This window comes from Lethenteron reissneri, chromosome 40 (genome assembly GCF_015708825.2).
Source record: "Lethenteron reissneri isolate LAM-NWPU_2019-01 chromosome 40, ASM1570882v1, whole genome shotgun sequence".
NCBI classification, from domain to species: domain Eukaryota; kingdom Metazoa; phylum Chordata; class Hyperoartia; order Petromyzontiformes; family Petromyzontidae; genus Lethenteron; species Lethenteron reissneri.
In genome coordinates, this window is record NC_083818.1 from 980,320 (window position 1) to 993,224 (window position 12,905).

Consider the following 12,905-nt stretch of genomic DNA (forward strand, 5'->3'; position numbering starts at 1 on the left):
AATATTGATTTATCCTGGAGAAATCCGATGAGCTATAAAGCTCTTTTTTCCACATATTGTCCAGTAGGGGTTGGTCAGAAAGTTACCACAACAAACAATACAAAACACGATAGCAGTGCAAAGTATAGGAGAGGTAAACAAATAACCTTGAAAAACATATATTCTTTCTTACTAGCTGAAGCCCACTGAACTATTAATTTATTTTTAAGAAGCAATCTGGCCACAGATAATAGCTCAACCAAGTGGCTTGTCACGTGGAAATGTATTGCAGCTAAATCCCGTTGGACTCCGCTCGCTGGCAATTATGTGGGTTTTTTTTTTTCCGGAGCTCAGCCACAGCTCCACCCACCACCGGAACTAAAAAAACCGGGCTGCGTTTCCTCTTCGCAGCCCGGACGATTTTCTGTTGGGACATGCGGCCTAGTCTTCCTCCGCGGCCTCGCGGCTCCTCGCGCCACAGGCTCCCGCCTCCTAGCAGAGTGCCTCCGGTGTAAAACAGATTAACACAAACTCTCTTAACCCTCCGCTCCGTCTTCACGTCCAAGTTGAATTCTCACCTCGAGCGTCTTAAACTCTGAGCGCTGAGCGAGGGAACGGCACCCGAGGCGGCCGGGAGGCTCCAGGGACCGCGGTGAACTTAACCCCCACCACCCCCCTCTCTCCCTCCCTCCCTCCCTCCCTCCCCCGTTGTAAATGATAAACTCAACGTTTTATAAGTGTTGTAGTTTAGACGGCGAGGTGAGATGTTGCGCCGCGAAGTGATTGAGTGAAGGGGAAGCGTCGCCCGATTCGTGGCCGAGGTGAGAGCGCGCGCCGCCCTCACGCGAGTCGAGCACCCGCATTGGGGGTGGTGGTGGTGGCGGCGGCGGCTCGCGCGACCAGTATCATCGGTGAGAGGTGTATCTACGGGGTTTGAGCGCGTAAATATATACATGCGTCGTGAAACCCGCCACCACCCGACGCCATGGGGCAATTAGCAAGGTTTGTCACGTAAACAGAACGTGTCAATTCGTGACTGGTACAGCAACACCGGTTGTGTGTTGGAGAGCCAAGCCACAACATTTACAATCTGAGCCCGACGTTTCGCCAGTAATTACAAGCGCCATCATCAGGGGGACAGCAGCCAGACTTGTCCTCCTGTTGCGCGATGCATCACGTGGACGTGACATACACAATGCGGATGGACGCGCACTCGTCACGCGAACGTGGAAGTGTCAACAGCCAGTTCGTCGTGGCACGAGCGTTCACGGCGGGATCTGACGCGAATGGCGTTGACGTGTCTGTCACGGAGTCACTGAAACTGACACCAGCGTCACTGTGACACTGACACTGAGGCACTGTGTCACTGTGGCAATGCGGTGGTCAAGCACTGGATGTGGTCGCCGCGAGCTGTCACCCCCCCCCCCACAACGCGCGGTGTCTGACGCTCGCGGCGCGCCTTATCGTTCCGCGATACCAGCACTCGACACTGGGACAACGTTGCACGAGCAGTGTGTGCGTGCCCGTGCTGTGATGATGTTACACCGGCACTGTGATGATGTTACACCGGCACTGTGACATCGACATTGTGACACCAGCACTGTGACACTGACACTGTGACAATTGATTTTGCAGGTAATTGGAGTCCACTCGTCTTCCAGTCGAATGGCGTGGCTCTGCCCGTTCTGCTAACGTCATCATCGCCTCTCCTCGTCCACCTCGTTCGCAGTCGCCTCACCCCCCCTCCCGCCTCCACCCTCCCAATCTCCTCCACGCTCCCCATCTCCTCTCGACCTTCACCACATCTCTCCTTTCTGGCCGCCTTGCCCTCGCATATCCTCCATCTCTAAGCCCTCTCTGCTTTCTCCTCCACCGCAATCTTTCATCCAATTATCCTGCATCTCCACTGCCTCGCGGTTTACTCTCCTTCCTCTTCTGCTGACCTCTTCCTCCAGCTCCTCTATATCGTCCTCTTACCCCCACCATTCGCACCTCCTCCCTACCACTACCATTTTCACCACCTCCTCCCCTCCACCGACACCATGACGGTTCGCCCGTGCCCCGACCACTGCGTCTCCATCATGACGACGCTGAGCGCCCAACGCCTCTCGGGCTCCTCGCTCTGCGACCTGGCGCTCATCGTCCACGTCCCTCCTCCTGCTCCTCCTCCTGCTGCTGCTGCCGCAGCATCATCGGGATGTGGCACAACCAGGCGGAGGAGGGGCGTGGGGAGGGAGCTCGGCCGAGGGAGAGCCGGGGGAGCGGAGGGAGCTGGTGGGGGAGCTGGTGGGGGAGCTGGTGAGGGAGCTGGTGGGGGAGCGGAGGGAACGGGAAGTGGTGCCGGGGAGCTCGTGGTTCTGATGCCGTGCCATCGCGCCGTGCTGGCCGCGTGCAGCCCTCTCTTTCGAGACGCCGTCGTCGAGACGTGTGGGGACGTGCAGGATAGCGGCGGCGGCGGCGCCGGCGGCGATGCTAACGACGTGGGGACAGACCGGTGGGAACGCGCGTGGGAGGACGGGGAGATGGTCGGGAACGAGGGGACCTCGGCCGGGAGCAATGGCCACGCGGTGAGCGAAGGAAGTGGCGTTGATGTGGCCGTGAGGACAGAGGAGGAGGAGGCGGCGGATGCAGCCGATGCGAGAGACCAGACGTCGGCTGAGAAGGACGGCCTTGGCGCAGCCATCGGAAACGACGGTGGGGGCGCAGCCGCGACGGAAGAGGCGACAGCTCTGGAAGAAGGGGAGACGATGACGAGGGATGAGCAAACGAATGTGAAGGAAGGAGAGGAGGTTCTGTGGAAAGAGGGAGATGCCGTTCTCAAGGAAGAGCAGGCGGTCCTGAAGATTGTGGAGATAGTGATTGGAGAGACAGTTTTAAGTTGTTATCAGACGGCTGAGGAGCACAGCAGCAGTGCAGTAACTGAGAGAAGTAACCCGGAGACAGCTGTGGCAGAAGAGGAGGAACCTGTAAGGGATGCGGAGATGGCCACGAGGAATGAGACGCCGACGATTCATCCCAGCTCGCTGGGACAGTGGATTCCTCGTCTCCGACCAGGTTTCCCTCGCCATGTCACAACGCATTGGCCTGCCCCTAGCAATACACAAGTAAACACGACTGTCAAGTTAAGTCAATCTTTTTGCGATTGTGGCTCGGTGGCTCGGAGGTCAATCAAAGCGCTGAGCTGGGTTCAAATGCGGAAAACTTTCAAATGGCTCGCAGCTCTTGTCATATGCAGAAAAAGAAAATTGGTGAAATAATTGCACGTGAATACTGGGCAGACTTGTTCAATTTTAAATACAGTTAATGCAGCATCGTTAGCTGAAAACTACAATTACATTACAATCACCAGTTTTAATTTGGCCCCTTTACACTGCAATTGATCAAATCGCACTGAAAAAAAGAGCTTACAGAATATAATTAATTTTAATTGCAAAAATGTTTTTCACGATTATGGCCATGCGTCATGAACATGAGCTTGTAATGGATGAGGCATGCCTTGTGTTAATCTGTGTTCCTTGCACGTTTGTGTTCACCCCACGTGTTGTGTTTGTGCCTGTCCATGTGTTTCTTTTTCACTTTGCCTCCCCTGTGCATGCATGCCTCTATGTGTGTCCACGGCTGGAGGAGTGGTGGCACAACGGTTAGACATTACGCTACGAACCCGAGTGACGAATATTTGAATCGGTGCTGGGCCACCCCTAGGACGACTCTTCCTCAAATGAGTACCGGATGCGGTGTGTAAACAACATCGCCACTGGGCGTGGTGCTGGCCACCCACCCCCTCGTGTGCTGTAACCGGCCTTCACAGGTGCTCGCTAACAGTACTTGCCATAACAGTCTGTTAAGGAGGATCTTTAATGTCTTTTTAAATCCTTTATATTAAGTTTGCGTGCTTGCTTGCTTGCTTAGGACCGTGCAAATCTTTCGGTCGTTTTTTAACCCACTTCCCGTGATCCAATCGAGCTGACATTTTCCACACAGACTCGTTGTGCCAGACAATTATTATTCGTGAAAAAAAATTCCCAAAATTTTACACTTTTTAGGCAAAAAACATTTATTTTACATATATTCAAATATAACGCATTCATGGCTTTGGCTGAACATCACAGTGCAAGAGCCCAGAGCGTAACCCCTCCACAGGCCATGGTGGAGTAGCCTAGTTAGTAGCGCCCTCGCTTCCCATGCCAAAGGTCGCGGGATCGATCCCCGCGTCCTCCACAGGCGAATATATTTTTTAATCCTTTATATTAAGTTCGCTTGCTTGTGTAGAGGTGTAATTGCGCATGGCTACGAATGTTGAGGTGTGATTATGCATGGCCACGGATGGCCAACAAACACAAGGGGCGGGGTTACGGCCGTACACAAGGGTGGCGCTAGCACCGACGTCCGCATGTGTATCCCCCACGGGCCCCCCCTCGGGGGCGAGTCCTATAAAAGGTGATGAGCTCGAGGGCTCGAGGTGGGGACTCAGCTTTAACCAGAGAAGACGGAAGACCAGCTAGTGTAGGCCCCAGAGCTCCCCTGGCTCGCTGTCCTTATAAGGGCCGACCAGGGCAAGCCGGTGGCGTGGCCCCGAGAGCCCAGACGAAGCTGGTCTGGTGACTCAGGGAGCCGGGATCCCAGCTTAACCAAGCTGGGACAGATAGCCTCCCCTAGTCCCGTAGTGGAGGAATTGGTATAGGTTAGAGGGGTTAGCTGTCGAGAATCCCTGTAGCCAAGTGACCTGTAATAACTGTGTTGGTGTAATAAATAAGTGTGCCTCCGATCCTGTCGTCAAGCCTCCATATATACTTACTACATCTGGGGTCAGAAGTAAACGTCCAACGATGGACACACGAGGGACGACACGTACCAGGGAGTCGGAGATGGAAGACGCCGCGGCCGAATCACCACCAGAGATGGCCGGGGTCGATTCGGAGCAGCCGGGGCCGAGTACGCCCGCGCCGCTACGACAGGAGGAGGGGGATGCGTCGGCCGAAGGACTCCGGCTGGCCCACTCCCGCCTGGCGGACCTGCTCTACGCCGCGGCCGCCGCGTTGGAGGAGATCACGCGGCTGGGGGCTGGAGGAGCAGCGCGGGTCGACGACGGCAGCCGGCGCGGGGCGACGTTTCCCGCCACCCCGACGCGGCTCGCGGTCAAATTTCCCGCCATATCTACAGTACGAGCGGAGGGCGGGGCCGGCCCGCGTCACGTGTCTGCTGAGCGCCAAGCACAAGCCGTGACATCATCAACGCCGGCCGGCGCGTCAACATCGGAGCGACCGGCGATGCCATGTGCACGGCCCGCCCACACTGTATCATCGGCGGGGAGCGACGGAGAGCGTTCTGCGGCCACGGACGCCGCCTTACAACAGCGTCTGCCGCCTCTTAAAGAATTTGTCGGCGCTGACGGAGACTGGGGCGGCTTCAAGAGGCGGTTCATCGCTCATCGAGATGGCGAACTGGTCGGACGCCGAGGCCCTACGCGCGCTGCCAGCGATGCTGGACAACGACGCCCTGGCTACCCTCACCTCGGCGCCGAGGGAAAAGCGCGCCACTCTACACCTGGCGTTGCAGCTGCTGTCAGCCGTCTATGGGCCGCCTTCGGACTGCAGGCAGCTGTTCCACGATCGGAGTCGGGGCGCCAACGAGTCACCCCTGGCCTTCCGGACGGCCCTCCTGGCTCTGGCGAAGGCTGCTTTCCCAAGGATGGACGAGGAAGGAGTGGATGCCATGGTGGCCGAGAAGCTGCTGCTACTCGCTGACGAGCTGGACGTCAACGTCCTGGCTCAGGACGACGCGGAGATGTCGTCCCTGCTGGTCGCGCGCCACATCCATGGGGGCTTGCGGTCCCTGCGTCGAAAGGCGGCAAAGGGGGCGGCCAGCCATGCCATGGCGGCTACCGCCCTCCCATCGGAGGAGGTCTGCGGGGTGGAGCGGCGAGGGGAATGGAGAGCGGCGGCACCACAGGCTCGGAATGGACCGAGCCGCCAGGAGCAGCCCAGGACATCGGGGGCGCTCACACGCTGCTACAACTGTGGCCTGCAAGGCCACGTTGCGTCAGGATGCCGGGCTCCCCGTCAGCGCGGGGCGACACCTCGTCAGGACGCCACGCCGTCTCCTCCCAAGCTCCAGCAGAGAAATACGGCGAGTCGCGGCACCTCACACGTTTGGCCCACGCACACATCCGACACACACTCACGCGCTCAACCAAACAGGGCTCCAAATTCCCCGTCCGTCGCGCGCGATTGTTCTATAATGCGGCGAGCGCTCCAACCGGGTCAGTGGTCGGAGCTCGCCCATCGTGTCGTTGCTGCGTCGGCGGGATCATCGGTTGTGGTCGGTCATATTGATGGGGTAGAGGTGCGGATTTTAATTGACACAGGGGCATCGGCGACCATTATATCTGATTTGATTTATAACATCCTTCCCGTTCAAAGTCGTCCCTTGCTCCCTGTTGACGTGCCATGCTATGCTGCTAACGGGGGCTCGCTGGGCATTATTGGGCAAATCCGCGCCACTATCTGCATTGGAGACATTAAATTATCCGGGCATGTTTTGGTTTCCTCCTCACTCGTGGTTCCGTGCCTGTTGGGGACGGATTTCTTGGCCAAAATGCCCATCCGCATCCTGATTGACCAGGGGTGCATTGAGCTCCCATCGGGCCGACGCGTTACATTTTTGTCTTCCCCCACCACGGAGCGCCGGGCGTTTGCCACCGTGCAGGCGCTCGTGACAAAAACTGTGCGCGTACCTCCGGGGGCTCAGATGCTCGTCCCTCTTAGGTTGCGTCGGCCGTTTAATGAAGGGGTTGCGGATCGGGGGGTCTTGTTGGGACCATCTCGGGCCGGGGTAAATGGACCCGATTTGCTCGCGGCTCAGACCATGGTGAGAGGGGATGGGGACCCCTTCATTGCAGTCCTTAATGTGGGATCGCGAACGGCCGTGGTTCCTCAAGGGACCGTGCTTGCACACGCAACGCCGGTACCCTATGAGGAACCACTCGTGGGTCAGGTATCCACCGATCCTCCGTCGCGACCGCATTCGGACTGTGATGACGGATGGCTGGATGCGCTTTGCGCGGGTTCAGTGGACCTGTCCGACTCGCAGCGCGCGCAGCTGCGAGTTCTCCTGAGCGAATTTGCTGACGTTTTTAGTCACACAATTTGATATTGGTTGTACTAAATGGCTGCGACACCATATTGACACGGGTGACAGCGCGCCAATCCGCCAAATCCCTTTCGGTTGAGTCCCGCCGAAAAAGGATCATGTCAAATCGGCTGTTGATGACATGCTAGCCGCCGATATCATTTCCCCTTCAACAGCCCGTGGGGCGCGCCGATCGTTTTGGTGAAAAAACATGAAGGCTCACTGAGATTTTGTGTCGACTTCGGCGTCATCAACAAAATCTCTGTGGCAGATGCGTACCCAGCTTCCTCGGATGGATGAGTCGCTCGACGCCCTGCGCGGTGCGCGATTCTTTTCCACCCTCGATTGCTATCAGGATTCTGGCAGCTTCCTCTGGATGACGAATCAAAACCTAAGACTGCTTTTCGTACACCGCAAGGTCTCTTCCAATTTAACCGCTTGCCGATGGGTTTACATTCTGCGCCGGCAACTTTTCAGCGGTTAATGGAATTGGTCTTGGCAGGTTTGCAATGGGATTCGTGTTTGATTTACTTAGACGATATCATCGTCTTTAGCAAATCCTTCGAGGAACACCTCCAGAGGTTGCGTGCTGTTTTTCTCAAAATGCGGGCTGCCAATTTGAAATTTAAACCACAGAAGTGCCATTTACTCCGCGAATCGGTGCGATATTTGGGTCACATTGTTGGGCGCTCGGGGATATCCACTGATCCCGCCAAAACGGAATGCGTCAGCTCCTGGCCGACTCCCACCTCTGTGGGAGAGGTCAGGAGTTTCATTGGGTTCGCGTCGTATTATCGGCGATTTGTGGCTGACTTCGCTACGATTGCGAAACCATTGCATAACACGGGCATCGGGGGCGTGCTGTCCCAGCTCATTGGGGGCGTAGAGCATGTGGTGGCTTACGGTAGTCGGGTACTGTCTCCAGCCGAACAGCGGTACTGCGTTACCCGTCGGGAATTATTGGCGATTGTTTATTTCATTCAGCAGTACCGCCCGTATCTGTACGGTCGGCGGTTCACCGTCCGTACAGATCATGCGGCCCTACAATACGCCCTGCGGGTTCAACAACCATCGGGCCAGTTGTCTCGATGGTTGGAGATTCTCCAAGACTATGACTTTGTCACCACATATCGTAAGGGTCTTCGCCACACGAACGCTGACGCCATGTCGCGATTGCCACCCACTTCGGAGTGCGCGTGCCTCTTGGGTTCGGGGCGTTGTAGGTCTCCGAACGTCACCACCGATTCGGTCCTCGTGGCCGCTGCCGATGCGCCTTCGGTTTCGGGTCCTATCGAGCAAGAAGGGAGGGATTCGTTGCTGGGGTTGTCGGTCGCGGAATGGGGTCGCCTCCAAATGGAGGACACCTCCCTCCTCGCTCTGCGCCGTCGCGCCGGGGGGGTTGGCCAGGGGGTGGAAAACGTTGACTCGTGGGGGTTGTTCCAGGGACTTTTAATGCACTGGGATGGTAAAACCCGGCGCCAGCGGCTCGTGGTGCCTGCTGCTTTAAGGGGTAAGGTGGTATGGGCTGTTCATGAGTGGCTTCTGCACTTGGGGGTTCACAAGACCTTTGCCACGCTCCAGCTAGATTTTTTTCTGGCCGGGCATGGAAAAGGACTTGGGGGATCTCCTGGGGTCATGCACGCAATGCGCGCAGAGGAAGCCACCTGCTAGGGGGTCCAACCCTCCGCTGCAGTCCATAAAAGTTTCCCGGGTTAACGAGCTCGTCGCTCTGGACATACTTGGCCCATTTCCCGCTACACCCAGGGGCAATAGGTATTTACTAACGGGGGTTGAATACTTCACGAGATGGCCTATGGCCTGGCCCCTGGCGAACCAGTCGGCAGCAGCCATCGCGGAGGCCTTTGTCCAGGGCTATGTCCTCGACAAGGGTGCTCCGGAACGGCTGCTTACTGACCAGGGTAGGAATTTTTCTGGTAAACTCCTACGTGAGGTGTTGCGACCTCTTGGGTACGGAGAAGGTTCGGACCTCTCCGTATCACCCACAAACTGACGGGATGGTGGAACGGCTGCATCGGACCATCACGTCCATGCTGTCCCAGCAGGTGTCGGTATCCCAGACGGATTGGGACCTCCGCATAGCCGGTGTGTTGCAGGCCTACAGAATGGCTCCCCATGCGGCCACCGGATTTTCCCCTTTCTTTTTAATGTATGGGCGCGAAGTTAACCCCCCTGTGGCGACCCAGCTGAAGCTCTCGGCGCTCCAGGCGAAGTCTAATTTGTCCGAACACGTTAAATTTAACATCGCTCAATTGTCTGAGGCGCGGGAAGCGGCCGTGCAAAATTCTGAACTCCGCCAGAAGGCGAACGAGAGGCTTCGGTTGGGGCGGGTGCAGGTGGTCAAATGGAAACCAGGGGACAGGGCGTGGTTGCACTGTCCCCAGGTGCCGCTGGAAACCTCGTCAAAATTGGTACGGCCGTGGCGGGGGCCAGTGGAGGTCGTACAGGTCTTGCGGCCGCAATGTGTTCGCGTCAAATGGGGGAGGCGCCGGTGGTATGTGCACCCCTCAAGGTTGAAACCATTCATCGCGCCGCCCCGTGGTTCACACACACACACGCATGGCCAAACGTGTGAGGGTTCCGCCGACTCCCCGACGTCGCTTAACTCGCCTAACCCGACATCAACTGTTCCGTCCCCAGGCGCAACAGGAGTGACGGGTCCACACCCACCAACCCCTCCCGGAGGGGTCGGGGGTCACTCGGCAGCGACGCCTGACTCTCTTGCACCCGGACCGTCAACAACCGTCACTGAGCGTGCCAGGACGGGCCCTTGTGACGGGCCCGCCGCGAGAACGCGCGCCAAAACGCGCAGACTATTGTGAGGTCGGCCGTTGGGGGGCCTTGCGGACAATGGGAGGGGTGGCGTCCGGAGTGTGTGTATATATGTTGGTTTTGGGGTATTTATTCGGGGGGGGTGCGTCGGGTTATTTTTTTTCTCTCTCTCTTTCTCTCTTCTTGTTGTTGTTCTTGTTAAGGTTCTCTTGTTCTTGTTAAAAATTACGCGAGGCACACACACGGGGTTTTCGTGAGGGATGCACCTTTATTCTGATTTTTTTGCAGCCAGGGACGGCTGCGAGCTGTACAGGGGGGGGTGATGTAGAGGTGTAATTGCGCATGGCTACGAATGTTGAGGTGTGATTATGCATGGCCACGGATGGCCAACAAACACAAGGGGCGGGGTTACGGCCGTACACAAGGGTGGCGCTAGCACCGACGTCCGCATGTGTATCCCCCACGGGCCCCCCCTCGGGGGCGAGTCCTATAAAAGGTGATGAGCTCGAGGGCTCGAGGTGGGGACTCAGCTTTAACCAGAGAAGACGGAAGACCAGCTAGTGTAGGCCCCAGAGCTCCCCTGGCTCGCTGTCCTTATAAGGGCCGACCAGGGCAAGCCGGTGGCGTGGCCCCGAGAGCCCAGACGAAGCTGGTCTGGTGACTCAGGGAGCCGGGATCCCAGCTTAACCAAGCTGGGACAGATAGCCTCCCCTAGTCCCGTAGTGGAGGAATTGGTATAGGTTAGAGGGGTTAGCTGTCGAGAATCCCTGTAGCCAAGTGACCTGTAATAACTGTGTTGGTGTAATAAATAAGTGTGCCTCCGATCCTGTCGTCAAGCCTCCATATATACTTACTACACTTGCTTAGGACCGTGCAAATCTTTCGCTCGTTTTTTAACCCACTTCCCGTCATCCAATCGAGCTGACATTTTCCACGCAGACTCGTTGTGTGTGACAATTAATTTTCGTCAATTTTTTTTTCCAAAATTTTACACTGTTTAGGGAAAACTAATTAAATATTTAATTACCAATTGCTTAATACTGGCAGACAATCATCTGACCCATAGATTGCAGCCATCTCAAGCCAGAGGACGAGAGAACTCTAGCCGCCATGCATATAAAGGATTTAGAGTGAAAAACTTTGTTTTTACGGGTTTACTTGTTCATACCTTCGAATGCGCCTGTGCGTGCGTCCGTGGGAAGCGGGAGTGTAGCGGTTTGCATGTTGCGTTACAAACCCGGCGACCCGTGTGTGTGCATGCGTTGTGTGTGCGGCCACCCGGGTTCGATTCCCGTTCACAACCAACACCAGTGACGATTAGCTCAACCGGTCCTGGGCCTCCCCTAGGTCGGCTCGGCCTCCAACAATCTGATAAGCCTATACGGGGGGTGGGATCTTTGCCTCTGTCTTTTGTGTGCAGCTGTGCCCGGGCACTGGCTGTGCGAGCTGCCCCCCACGCTGGGCCCTCTGGCCGTGTCCCGGCTCCTGGACTTTGCCTACTGGGGTCGGCTCGACGCGCACGCTGCCCGCGACCGCTTGACCTTGCACGCCGCGCAGGTGCTCCGCATGACCGGAGCCATCGCCGCCTTCATGGAGCCCGTGAACGGTGCCGCCCTCCTCGCACTCCATGTGCCCACAGTCCCTCCCCTGCCCGCACTTCCTGACCCACAGTGCTCCTCCTCTTTGGCATTCTTATGTCTTTGCCAGTGGAAACAACCGAGCTGTACCAGGGCCGTGACACGGTGCCCCACCCACACATCCTCTACCCACAGTGCCCCACCCACACATCCTACACCCACAGTGCCCCACCCACACATCCTACACCTACAGTGCCCCACCCTCACTCCCACACCCACAGTGCCCCACTTACACATCCTCTACCCACAGTGCCCCACCCACACATCCTACACCTACAGTGCCCCACCCTCACTCCCACACCCACAGTGCCCCACCCACACACCTACAGTGCCCCACCCACACTCCTACACCCACAGTGCCCCACCCACACTCCTACACCCACAGTGCCCCACCCACACTCCTACACCCACAGTGCCCCACCCACACTCCCTACACCCACAGTGCCCCACCCACACTCCTACACCCACAGTGCCCCACCCATACTCCTACACCCACAGTGCCCCACCCACACTCCTACACCCACAGTGCCCCACCCACACTCCCACACCCACAGTGCCCCACCCACACTCCTACACCCACAGTGCCCCACCCACACACCTACAGTGCCCCACCCACACATCCTACACCCACAGTGCCCCACCCACACTCCTACAGTGCCCCACCCACACTCCTACACCCACAGTGCCCCACCCACACACCTACAGTGCCCCACCCACACTCCCTACACCCACAGTGCCCCACCCACACTCCCACACCCACAGTGCCCCACCCACACTCCTACACCCACAGTGCCCCACCCACACACCCTACACCCACAGTGCCGCACCGACACTCCCTACACCCACAGTGCCCCACCCACACACCTACAGTGCCCCACCCACACTCCCACACCCACAGTGCCGCACCCACACTCCTACACCCACAGTGCCCCACCCACACACCCTACACCCACAGTGCCGCACCCACACTCCCTACACCCACAGTGCCCCACCCACACTCCTACACCCACAGTGCCGCACCCACACTCCCTACACCCACAGTGCCCCACCCACACATCCTACACCCACAGTGCCCCACCCACACTCCTACACCCACAGTGCCCCACCCACACTCCTACACCCACAGTGCCCCACCTACACTCCTACACCCACAGTGCCCCACCCACACTACTACACCTACAGTGCCCCACCCACACTCCTACACCCACAGTGCCCCACCCACACTCCTACACCCACAGTGCCCCACCCACACTCCTACACCCACAGTGCCCCACCCACACATTCCACACCCACAGTGCCCCACCCACACTCCTACACCCACAGTGCCCCACCCACACTCCTACACCCACAGTGCCCCACCCACACTCCCAC

The 12,905-nt window shown here is 57.7% G+C and overlaps 1 protein-coding gene across 7 annotated transcripts in view; it reads left to right on the plus strand.

Annotated features, from left to right (window-relative positions):
- Positions 1-418: 418 nt before the first annotated feature.
- The window catches only part of LOC133352519 (uncharacterized), a 29,603-nt gene continuing 17,116 nt past the window's right edge, over positions 419-12,905 (plus strand). For 2 of the 7 annotated variants that reach the window (XM_061568222.1, XM_061568228.1), the window contains exons 1-3: positions 419-631; positions 1,615-3,033; positions 11,318-11,503. In XM_061568222.1, coding sequence (XP_061424206.1) covers positions 2,022-3,033; positions 11,318-11,503 — 1,198 coding nt within the window. In that variant the 5' untranslated portion in view covers positions 419-631; positions 1,615-2,021. Of the gene's footprint in view, positions 632-658; positions 921-962; positions 982-1,614; positions 3,034-11,317; positions 11,504-12,905 lie in introns of those variants that run through there. The other 5 variants (XM_061568223.1, XM_061568226.1, XM_061568225.1 and 2 more) reach the window with 5 other exon arrangements.